This window comes from Nicotiana tomentosiformis, chromosome 6 (assembly GCF_000390325.3).
Source record: "Nicotiana tomentosiformis chromosome 6, ASM39032v3, whole genome shotgun sequence".
Lineage (NCBI taxonomy): Eukaryota > Viridiplantae > Streptophyta > Magnoliopsida > Solanales > Solanaceae > Nicotiana > Nicotiana tomentosiformis.
The window spans coordinates 17,543,891-17,556,702 of NC_090817.1; the positions used below are offsets into that span (position 1 = coordinate 17,543,891).

The following is a 12,812-nucleotide window of genomic DNA, read 5'->3' on the forward strand; positions in this document are numbered from 1 at the left end:
CTCCATCACGACCTTAAATGGATTTTGGGTCGTGACATAAGAGATGTAAATGACCGCTGCAGTTTTATGTTACAATTTTGTACTCTTCATGCTAATTTCAACCAGGTACATGTCATGCATTTAAATTATCTGTGACGGGATTTTCTTTTTAGACGTAGACAAATTTACGATATATCATGCACATCGACAAAGTGCTTTTCATGTCCCCTTAGATGTATTTATTTTGCTATGATTTTTCAATTATAGAAAAAAATATATACTATTACTGTACCCTTCGGTTTCAATTGTCCCAAATATGAGTGAATAGCCGTCAAATTTTTCACGATGTGGCATGATCGAGTCTAGTGCTATTGAAACACATAGTTGGTACTTATGAGTTGATCTAAAACAATATTGTCCAAAGCCATGACACTAGAGGTCTTCCAACTAAAAATATCAAGAGACTCTTAAATTGATCTTATTTTAGTCCAGTTTATTTGCAAATTAATTCGAAGCGAAAAGAGGAAAATATTTAATGAAAATAGTACAGAAATCAACATGGCATTTGCATCTATACCCGCTTTTTGGGTCACGTTTTAACTTATATCCACTTTGCAAAAGAAATTACAAGCGTACCCATTTTTTACTTAACTTCAGGCAGACGGGCCTGAAGTAGCAAAATTTTTTACCTGAAGTGTAGCAAAACTTCAAATATTTTTGCATGAAGTTTGGCCTGACTTGCAAAAGTCAATCACGCAAACTTCAGTTCATAGTGCAAATGACAAATTTCAGTTCAATAAAACAACATCATGTGTTGCTGAACTTAAGCATTCTAGTAGCTGAAGTTACGTTATGTATTTGCTGAACTTCAGCATGTTTTAGCTGAAGCTTTATCTGTATTTGCTGAACTTAAGCATGTTTTAGCTGAAGTTTTGTTCTATATTTGCTGAACTTCAGCATGTTTTAGCTGAAGCTTTGTTATGTTTGTGATGAACTTCAAGGCTGAAGTTTATTTTGTATTTGCTGAATTTCAGCATTTTAGGAGCTGAAGTTTTTGTTTATACTATTTGCTGAACTTCATCATTCTTAGAGCTGAAGTTCTAAAACAACAATGACAAGTTGTCATTAAGATCCAGTTGCTAACTACTATTTATTATATATTTTAGCCTTAGAATAATGGAATTATCTGGAAATTTGAAAAGCAATACTCATATAAAACAAGACCATTAGTAAAAGCACCGGGAATCAACTCGTGCTTTCGTGTTTCAGTAGCAATTAAAATTAGAATTCTTCAGCATTCAGAAAACGAAGGAGGAGCTGAAGTTGTTTAAACAATGGGTACAAGTTAAAAAAAAATTAAAAAAATGGGTATGGGTTAAATGGGGGCGATATTAATTCTATCACATTAGATTAAGAAATCCTAAACCTAAAACACGATAATTATTCTTTTGAAAGTAAAGGCAAAAATTATAAATTTTTTAGAATAATAATAATTGTTTACCCGAAAAATCAGATAAAGTTAAAAATAGGATGACACGTAGGAATAAGTAGAGCCCGAATCAAATAGAACTAAAACATCTCTATGGAAAACTAGAACAATACCTGTGATAGCAGCGTCAGATGACTCAGCCTCAAGCCTAGTTGGAAAAGCATAAAATCGAGGCTGAGTCCCACCACTCTGAACTACACCTCTAGGACGGGCTCTAGCTGGATGGCCTCCACCTCTAGACGCGTAGGAAATCACCCTACCGTCATGCATCAATACCGCTCCGAGGCCAATCCTCGAGGCATCACAATAGACAATGTAGGACCCCGAACCTGTAGGCAATACTAATACTAGGACTGTAGTCAAAGTTGTCTTGAGCTTCTGAAAGCTCTGCTCACACTCCTCGATCCTCTTGAACGGAGCACCTTTCTAGGGTCAACTTGGTCATAGGTGCTGCAATGGATGAAAATCCCTCCACAAAGTGACGATTATATCTCGCCAAACCAAGGAAACTGCGGATCTCCGTAGATGATGACGGTCTAGGCCAACTCTGCACTGCCTCCACCTTCTTCGGATCTACCTTGATCCCATCACAAGACACTATGTGGCCCAAGAATGCCACTGAATCAAGCCAGAATTCACACTTAGAAAATTTTGCATATAACCTCTTCTCCCTCAAGGTCTGAAGCACGGTCCTCAGGTGCTGCTCATAATCTTCCCGAGACCGAAAATATACCAGGATGTCGTCAATAAACACAATGACAAAGAAATCAAGATAAGGCCGGAATACACTATGCATCAAATTCATAAAGGTTGCTGGTGCATTGGTCAGCCTAAATGACATGACAATAAACTCATAGTGACCATATCTAGTCCTAAAAGCAGTCTTCGGGGTATCCGGCTCTCGAATCTTCAACTGATGATAGCCAGAACGCAAGTCAATCTTGGAAAACATCCTGGCACCCTGTAACTGGTCAAATAAGTCATTAATACGAGGCAATGAGTGCCTATTCTTCACTGTAACCTTATTTAGCTGCCGATAATCAATACACATACGCATAGAACCATCCTTCTTCCTAACAAATAAGACCGAAGCACCCCCAAGGTGACACACTGGGCCGAATGAAGCCCTTATCAAGCAACTCCTGCAACTGCTCCTTTAACTCCTTTAATTTAGGAGGATCCATAGGATATGGAGGAATAGAGATGGGCTGAGTGCCTGGCAACAAATCCATGCCAAAAACACTATCTCTGTCGGGTGGCATGCCCGGAGGATCAGCTGGAAATACATCTGGGAAGTCCCTTATCACTAGAACTGACTCAACTGTAGGGGTATCAATACTAACATCTCTCACATAGGCCAAATACGCATCACACCCCTTCTCAACCATTCATTGAGCCTTAAGAAATGAAATGACCTGCAGGGAGTATACTCTAAGGTACCTCTCCACTCTAATCTCGGCAAACCTGGCATAGCCAGCGTCACGATCTTAGCGTGATAATAAAGAATAGCATAATGAACAGGGCGACTCACAAAACCCCTACCATAGCGTGCTACTAGCGCACGAACTCTTGAATAATGACCAGTCTCTCGAGATATCTTGGCCTCTCTCTCCTTTCTGTCCCGGGCGAACATGCCCTCCACTCTCCTGACAATGCTCACTGCCTACTGATAAGTGATGTCCATCTCCAACTCCCTGGCCATACTGGTCCGAATACTGGGGTGGAGTCCCTCAATGAAGCGACGAACCCTCTCTCTGACTGTAGCAACCAGAGCCGGTGCATGGCGAGCTAACCCACTGAAACTGACTGCATACTCCGACACAGTCATAGAACCCTGACGCAACTGCTCAAACTCTGCGCGCCAAACATCCATGAAGCTCTGTGGAACATACTCACGCAAGAACATCTCTGAAAATTGAGTCCAAGTGAGTGAGCCTGCCTCATCCGAACTACTTAGCTCATAGGCACGCCACCACTGATATGCTGCTCCCCTCAGCTGGAAAGCGATGAAAGAAACCCCACTCGTCTCCACAATACCCATAGTGCGGATAATACGATGACACTCCTTAAGAAAACCCAGAGCATCATCTGAAGCTAGTCCGCTGAAAGTAGGTGGGTGGTACTTCTTGTACCTCTCAAGTCTGAGCTGCTCTGCCTCAGATGCAGCTACCCTGATCTCATGCTGAACCGGAGCCACTAGGGGCATAGGAATATACTCTGGGGCCTGATCAACCTGGACCCTCTGCTCAGGAGTGCGTGCTACGGGAGTCTGTACCCCTCCCCCGGCCTGAGATGTAGCGGGAGCTATCAGAAATAGTCCAGCCTGAGCCAGAGTGATGAACATGCTCAAGAACTAAGCTAAAGTCTCCTGGAGGGCTGGAGTAGCAATAAGGATCTCCGGCGCTGGCCCTCCAGCGAGAGCTGCTGGGGGCTCCTCTAATGCAGCTCTCGCAGGTGCTCGGGTTGCACTGCGTGGTCATCCTCTACCCCGACCCCGGCCTCTAGCGGCTCTGGCAAGGGGCTCGGGTGCCTGATCGTCGGTCCTCCCATTGCGAGTCCTCACCATCTTTGAGAAAGAATAGAATAGAATCTTAGAATATTTTTTTGTGTGTCAATAACTCGCACGACAAGGAAATCAAAGAAATATGATTGTTCTTAACAGTTACATAGCCTCCCGAAGATAAGTACGTACGTCTCCGCACCGATCCGCAAAACTCTAATAAACCGGCTTGTGGCTCGCGACTCCTACGAACCTAGTGCTCTGATACCAACTTGTCACGACCCAAATTATTCCTCCGTAAGGGGTCGTGATGGCACCTAGTTTTTATGACTAGGTAATCCTAATATTTCGAAAAATATAAAGAAAACACAACATTTTAAAGATAAACAGCATATTATAAATAGCCAAGAGTAGAACCACTCGTCATATACAAAATAGTTTCCCAAGACTCGGAATATCACTAAGTCACAAACTGCTATAATCTATGTAGCTCTATACAAAAGTCTGAAGATAATAAGGAAAGTTTCTAGACGAGGGAGTAGAAGGGGACTCCGAATATCTGCGGACGCAAGCAGAAGTACCTTGAAGTCTCCTAGAATCAGCAGTACGCACTAACCCCAAGGCTGATAGCTCATACCTGGATCCGCACACGAAAACATGTGCAGAAAAGGGCATGAGTACACCACAATGGTACCCAATAAGTGTCAAGCCTAACCTCGGTCGAGTAGTGACGAGGTCATGTCAAGGCCCTACCAGAGTAAATATAATAAATTAAACAGTAAAAGATATAAGTAGAATTTACGGTAACACAGTTAAAGAAATTCTCGAAAATTTTGACAGTTAAGGGAGCCCTCGGCTCAAAACAAGGTAAACACAGTGGGAAATCTCTCGGGATACCGTCGTGTAGTTTTAAATGAATATGCAGTACAGGGGGATCTTCCAAAATACGTCTATAGTCCCAAAGTAAATATGCAGTGCTGGGGGATCTCCCGGAATACATCCGTAGTCCCAAAGTAAATATGCAGTGCTGGGGGATCTCCCGAAATACGTTCGTAGTCCCAAAGTAAATATGCAGTGCTGGGGGATTTCCCGGAATACGTCCGTAGTCCCAAAGTAAATATGCAGTGCTGGGGGATCTCCCAGAATACGTCAGTAGTCCTAAAGTAAATATACAAAAGAGGGGGATCTCCCGGAATACGTCCATAGTCCCAAAATAAATATGCAACGCAAGATGAAATGACCGGTATGACATCGAGTTATACAGTTTATACTGGATACAGATAAGGCAAATAAGGACTTAGCTAAACATGACGCACAGAATGTCAATTAGGCAGTTAAAACACGTAAGCATGATTTTTTAGTCTAAACTACACAATTAAACATATTAATACAACTTATTAAGAGAAGAAATTTATGATTTAAAAAGGTTAAACATGATTTCTTGCAATAATAGCCCGTGTACGTACTCATCACCTCCTGTACACGGCGCCCACACACCAAATAATATCAAGATATCCTAAGGGGGAAGTCCCCAACACAAGGTTAGGCAAGCCACTTACCTAGAATCACTCAAATCAACTCGAGATCACGTTCTTGCCACGAGTATCCGATTCCAAATGGCTCGAATCTATTCAAAACAGTACAATACCATCAATATGCGCTAATGGAATGAATCCCACAAGAAAAACTACAAAACTAGGCCAAAACCCGAAATTGGCTCATACCCGCCCCCCGGGCCCATTCTCGAAACCCGACAAAATTCACAAAACTAGAAGGCTCATTCACTTACGAGTCTAACCATTTTAACTTTTTAAAAATCCGACACCAAATGGTCCTCCAATCCACAATTCAAACTTCCAAATCGCTAGCCTCCAACTTTCAATTTTCAACTTAAATACACATAAACTAGGTGGGAAAATACAAGGCAAGGCAAGATTATTAACCAAAAATAAGCTCAAGGAACTTACCTCAAGAAATGCCTCGAAAATGCTCTCAAAAATTGCCCTAACCCAAGTTTGCAAAGACAAAAATGACAAAAATCGCGAAGCCCTTCAGTTTTAACCACTGCCCAAGTATTTCTGCACCTGCGGAACCTGGGCTCGCACTTGTGGGTGCGCTTGTGCGAAAAACATGCGCATCTGCGCAACTCACTTGCCCCTTTTGCCTTCGCACCTGCGACGAAAGGGCCACACATGCACACTCGCGCCTGCGGACGTCCCTTCCGCTTCTGCGCATCTTGCGCATTTGCGAACAATCTTGCGCATTTGCGAGCATCGCAGATGCGGAACTTCGTCGCACCTGCGACCCCATGCCAACTCTCGACTTCTCGCATCTGCGCTTCCATCTTCGCATGTGCGGCTCGCTCACATGCGGTCTATTTTCCGCAGGTGCGAAACACCAGAACCAGCAAAGGCACCAGATTATCCTAAGTCCAAATTTCTTCCCGTTAAGTATCCGAAACACACCTGAGGCCCACGAGACCTCGACCAAACATGCCAACAAATCCTAAAACACCATACGAACTTAGTCGAGCCTTCAAACCATATCGAACAACACCAAAATCATGAATTAAGCACGGATTTAAGCCTAAGAATTTAAAATTTTCCAAATTCTACAAACGACGCCGAACCACATCAATTCTAGTCCGAATGACCTCAAATTTTACACACATGTCACAAATAACACTACGAACCTACAGCCACTTTCAGAATTCCATTTCGAGCTCGATATCAAAATTTTCATTATCGGCCGAAATAGCTGAAAAACTAACTTCGCTAATTCAAGCCTAAATCTACTACAGACCTCCAAAACACATTTCGGATGCGCTCCGAACCCCAAAATCACTCAACGGAGCTAACGGAGTCGACGGAATTCCATTCCAGATCCATCTTCACATAGTTCTGACTACCATCCAAACTCTAAGGCTTAAACTCACAACTAGGGACTAAGTGTCCCAAAACTCCCCGAATTCTATAACCAAATACTCCGGCAAATCCCAAAAGCAGAAACAAATATGGGGAAAGCAGATATTAGGGATCAGGGCTCAAATTCTCAAAACGACCAGTCGGGTCGTTACATTACCCATTCATCCCCGAGCCCAGTTATGTAATTTGTTTCGAAATCTAACCTCAATTTGAGGTCTAAATTAAAATTTTACAAAAATCCCTAATTCTACCCAAATCCCCAATTTCGACATGAAAATCCTAGATTTTAGGTTTAACTCTTATGAAATGTAATGGGTAATTGAAAGAAAGTAGGTTAAAATCACTTACCAACGAATTGGGAAAGAAAAGCTTTGGAAAAATCGCCTCTAAGGTTTCTAGGTTTGAAAATTTGAAATAATGATAAAAATCCCGTCTAACTCAGCTTTTACCCAGCTGCAGATGTCGCAATTGCGAACTCCCCTCAGAATCCCAGTAATCGCAATTGCAATAAAATGGTCGCAAATGCGAACCCCGATGCCCTCGCAAATGCGGACCCTTTCTTCGCAAATGTGAAGATCATCAATAATGTGCTAAGTTGCAAATGCGACTCTGCCTTCGCAAAAGCGAAAATGGAAAGTTCGCCATTGCGAACTTTACCTCGCAAATGCGATGACCCTCTAGCCATGCCCAGTCTCACAAATGCGTGATTTGCAGCAGACACCAGAAGCTCAATGCATCAGCTATGATTCTAAGTCCAAAATCCTTCCGTAGCCTATCCGAAACTTACCCGAGACCTCGGGGCTCCAAACCAAACATGCACACAAGTCCAAAAAACTCATACGAACTCGCTCGCGCAATAAAAACTCCAAAATAACACCTAGAACTACGAAATGTAATGAGTGATTAAAAGAAAGTAGGTTAGAATCACTTACCAACGAATTTGGGAAGAAAAACCTCTTGGAAAAATCGCCTCTAAGGTTTCTAGGTTTGAAAATTTGAAAGTATGAGAAAAATCTCATCTAACTCAGCTTTTACCCAATTGCAGATGTCGCAATTATGATATCCTGCTCGCAATTGCGAAAAAGAGGTCGCAATTGTGAACTCCTCTCAGAATCCCAGTAATCGCAATTGCGATAAATTTGTCACAAATGTGAACCCTGATTCCCTCGCAAATGCAGACCCTTTCTTCGCAAATGTGAAGATTATCAATAATGTGTTGAGTTTCAAATGCGACTCTGCCTTCGCAAAAGCAAAAAATGACAAGTTTGCAATTGCAAACTTTAGCTCGCAAATGCGAGGAACCCCCAACCATGCCTAGACTCGCAAATGCAAAAGTTTCTTCGCAAATGCGAGATCTACGTCAGACACCATAAACCCAATGCATCACCTATGATTCTAAGTCCAAAATTCTTCCGTAACCTATCCGAAACTCACCCGAGCCCTCGGGGCTCCAAATCAAACATGCACACATGTCCAAAAACCTCATATGAACTCGCTCGCGCGATCAAAACTCCAAATTAACACCTAGAACTACGAATCAGACACCAAATCGAATGAAATTTTCAATGAAACTTAAGAATTTCTATTTTAACAATCGGACGTCCGAATCACATTAAACCAATCCCATTTTTCACCAAGTTTTTCAAACAAGTCATAAATATAGTAGTGAACATATACCAAGCTCCGAAACCAAAATCCGAACCCGGTAGCAATAAAGTCAAACATTGGTAAAATATTTAACTTCATTAAACCTTTAAACTTCAAATGTTCGACAAAATACGATAACCCGAGTTAGGGACCTCTAAATTCGATTCCGGGCATAGTCCCAGGTCCCAAATCACGATACGAACCCACCGAGATCATCAAAATACGGATCAGGATCTGTTTGCTCAAAACGTTAACCGAAGTCAACTCAAATAAATTTTTAAGGCACAAAATCACATTTTTATCAATTTTTGCATAAATTCCTTCCGAAAAAAGACGGAATGCGCACGCAAATCGAGAAAGGATTAAAGAAGCTATATGAGGCTTCGAAACACAGATTAAAGTTTAAAACTCTAGATGACCTATGGGGTCATTACACCACCAATCAAATATAAAAGGTAAATGATTAGTTTCTTTCTCTCTTTTACGTGTTATTTGTACATCATGTCCCTTTATAATTTATAATTTAAGAAAGTAATATTTTAAAATCTCTTATTATAAAAGACAGATCTCTTACGTGTAAAAGTAAATCTCTCATGTGTAAAAAAAAAATGTAGGATGGTAAAACTAAAAAATAAATTTGTAAATAGCCACAAAATCAAGTTTCCTTTACAGTACTAGAAATTCGACAAAAACGACCAAGGTCGACTGATCAACTTTGGTCGGTCAATAAACCGGCCAAAAAACCGATCAAAGTTGGTCGGTTTTTCAAAATATTTTATTTTTTAATTCTTTTTTATGAAACCGACCAACTTTGGTCGGTTTTCTTTGGCGCAAAAATGCGGGAAACTATTTTTGAGTCCAGCGAAATTTATTTTTCAAGAAACCGACCAACTTTGGTCGGTTTTTCAATTAAAATTAATAAATATTAATATTAAAAAAACCGACCAAAGTTGGTCGGTTAATTCGGCCGGTCATTTTAAAAAACCGACCAACTTTGGTTGGTAATTTTATTTTTTAATAAAATCGACCAACTTTGGTCGGTTATTTTCGTGCGAAAATACAATTAAAGAGTATAAATCAAATAAAAGATAGTCTTAAAACAAAATACAATAATGGTCTACTGGTAGAATAGTATCCTGCCACAATACAGACCCTGATTTGATTTTCAGATGGTGAATCTTTTGATTACATAATTAAAATAGCGACCAACTTTGGTCGGAATGGTTTTTTTGTAAATGTCAAAAGACTGTACGAGTATCAAAGTGGAACATTTTGTAACACATACCATTATTATATTCAACGTTTTACGCTCACAGAAATTCAAACTCCATAGTGCACTGAGTCTTAGCGCACAGTTATTGGTCATCCCATCCATTAAATATTACGGCAAATGATCGGTTTCTGTCTCTCTCCTTTCGCTTTAGGTTATTTAATCTGATCTGGTTAACGTGACTTTAGGTAATTTTTAATCATACGGGTATTGGTTTTGCAGCCATTACAAACTTGTATTTAGGTTCACGAACCCATCTTTTTTTTTTATACATCAGAAATTTGTTTAACTTAATGATGCAATCAAAATGAGAGTTACTTTATGAATAATTAACTATATTGTGAAAGAGCACTTAGGGGAATAGTTAGAGATAGATATAGTTAAATTTAAGTCAGTGAGTGCAAAGTACTATCATGCGCACTATTTCTCCATGTCAACTCAATAAAAATGTATATCTTTCTAAAACAAATTTAGCTATAGTGTATAAATGTGTATATAGTTCGAGTTAGAACCAACCAATGTGTTAGATGTTGTCTTGATTTTTCCCCCCCATAAATGGTTATCTTATTCAGTGGCAAATTTAAGTTTTGAGGTATGGTTGCCGAGCACCCATTGGCTTTGGCCAAATGCATAAATAATAATTTTAAAAATTTAAATAATTGATCATGAGCACCACTATGATCACACCGACATTAAAATCAGTGAAACACTCACGACCTATAAATTTTGAATCCGCCATTGATCTTATTTCTTGAAGGAGGGACAACATATTAACCATAATTGTTTTTTTTTTTTATGAAAAGGAAAATATAATTTTTCTATGTTTTGCTAGTCCTTTTTCTTGGAGGAAAATATTTCAGACTTTTATAAATTGAGGATCCTTCCTTCTCATTCAACAATATCCGCAATGTAGCCATATTGGAGAGTCTTGTTTAGGGGGAGAATTTCGGGACAAGTGTTAGCCTACCACTTGTGTTTGCCTCTTTGTAGGGTTATTCTCTCGATATTTTGTATCTCTTTTATATAGTGAATTGCTAATCTTCGCCTGTGAACGTAGGGCAATTGACTGAACCACATTATCGTCGTTCAAGGTTTGCTTTGATAGTTTTCGCATGATACCTGACTATTTCGATCCTAACAAGATCTACATAGATATACCCGTCTATGAGAATACATAGTCATGCTCATTTTACAATTAATGATTTTTCCAACTGCATACTATTCAAAACTCCGATTAGAAGAAACGCAGGTCAAAGAGGAAATAGTCAACTTCCCACCCAAAACACATAAAATAAAACAGATGCAAAAAGCAAAAAGAAAGAAAGAGTCTACCGTTTTAACAACAATGGCCCATTTTCCCTAGTTGCAAATTGCAAGCTAGCTAGTTCTATATTCTTCTTGGAGTACTATATAAAATGGTGCACTAAATGAAGTTTTATACCATCTCATTTTTCCTAACAAAAATGGCTTCCTCAAGAATAATCTCTTCTCTATATTTCCTTTCGTATATTGCAATTCTTGTACAGACGGTGGTTTCCACTGATCCACTCTTCCATTTTTGTTCAAAATCTGGAAACTTCACAGCCAATAGTTACTATGCAAAAAACTTGAAAAATCTCTTAGGTGATCTTTACTTAAAAACACCCCCAACAGGGTTCTCAACTAGTTCAATCGGGCAAACTCCCGATCAAACTTATGGACTTTCTTTATGTCGCGGCGATGTTTCAAGCACTAATTGTAAGTCCTGTGTAGTAGATGCAAGTGAAGAACTTGGTAAACGTTGTCCTTACGATAAAGAAGCGATCATATGGTACGATAATTGCCTTCTTAAATATTCGTACAATGATTTTCTAGGAAAAATTGATAATACGTACAAGTTTTACATGTGGAATGTTCGTGTTGTGAATAAGCCAGAATCTTTTAATGCAAAGACTAAAGAATTGTTGGGAAGTTTAGTTGAAACGGCTTATAAAAAGCAGAATTTATATGCAAGTGGAGATATGGAGCTAATTGGAGATCAGTATGAGAAATTGTATGGATTGGTTCAATGCACAAGGGATCTTTCTAGTGAAGACTGCAAAAAATGTCTCGAGGGTATTATTACTGAAATTCCAAGCTGTTGTGATGGAAAAGAAGGTGGAAGAGTTGTCGGGGGAAGCTGTAACTTTAGATATGAAATCTATCCTTTTGTTAATACTAATTAAGTAGAAGATGTCACAATATATAAATTAAGATATGGTCACAAATTGATATTGTAATATGCTACCTATGAAGGATCCAGTTAATACATATATATTCTTATAGTGTTAAATATATAAATTGTATTTTAATAAATTTAAACATTTTATGTTCAAATTTACACCATAAATAAAATAATTTAACTTACGTACTTTCAATCGTTTCGCATAGAGTAGGACGGCGGGAATAACATTTATATTACTCCTACAACTTATTATAATGACAGAACTTCAGCCACCATCGCACTGAGTCTGCGAACATTTATTGGTCAACTAATCCATTAAATTCTAAAGGCAAATGATCTCTCTCTAGTTTTAATATTTATTCTTTTATCTGATCCAATTCTTAACAACTTATAAGTTAAAACTTACTGTATGATGTAATCAAAATGGGAATTACTTTACGAATAATTGATGATATTGCGAAGAGCACTTGGGAGAAATTAATAGTTAGTCTTAGAGAAATTATAATATTAACTATCTCTTTGCGACAATGAATGCAGATTTATTATAATGTATATCTTTCTCAAAATTTTCAATTGTATGTGTATATATTCTTTTGAATTGAATACGGTTGATAATCACCTGCACTTGCTGTTGACAAACCATATCCGCTTGCTGTTGACAAATCAGTGAGAATATCATATGGACAGAATTTCCTTCGTTATATTTATCCATGCAATAAGATGACTTGCTTGGAGTACTACTCTAAAATTTATGTGGAGTGTGATATCTTTACAGCCAAATTTAACCTCAAAAGTTGACT

At 39.1% G+C, this 12,812-nt stretch overlaps 1 protein-coding gene across 1 annotated transcript; it reads left to right on the forward strand.

The window, feature by feature from the left end:
* Positions 1 to 11,245: 11,245 nt before the first annotated feature.
* LOC104088436 (antimicrobial ginkbilobin-2-like protein) lies at positions 11,246 to 12,143 on the forward strand. Its single transcript, XM_009593111.4, has one exon. The coding sequence runs from the start codon at positions 11,273 to 11,275 to the stop codon at positions 12,011 to 12,013; it is 741 nt and encodes a 246-aa protein (XP_009591406.1). The 5' UTR covers positions 11,246 to 11,272; the 3' UTR covers positions 12,014 to 12,143.
* Positions 12,144 to 12,812: the final 669 nt, after the last annotated feature.

Bases quoted from the DNA above. Each gene is read 5' to 3' on its own strand.
- LOC104088436 (XM_009593111.4), top strand. From the start codon at position 11,273: ATGGCTTCCTCAAGAATAATCTCTTCTCTATATTTCCTTTCGTATATT.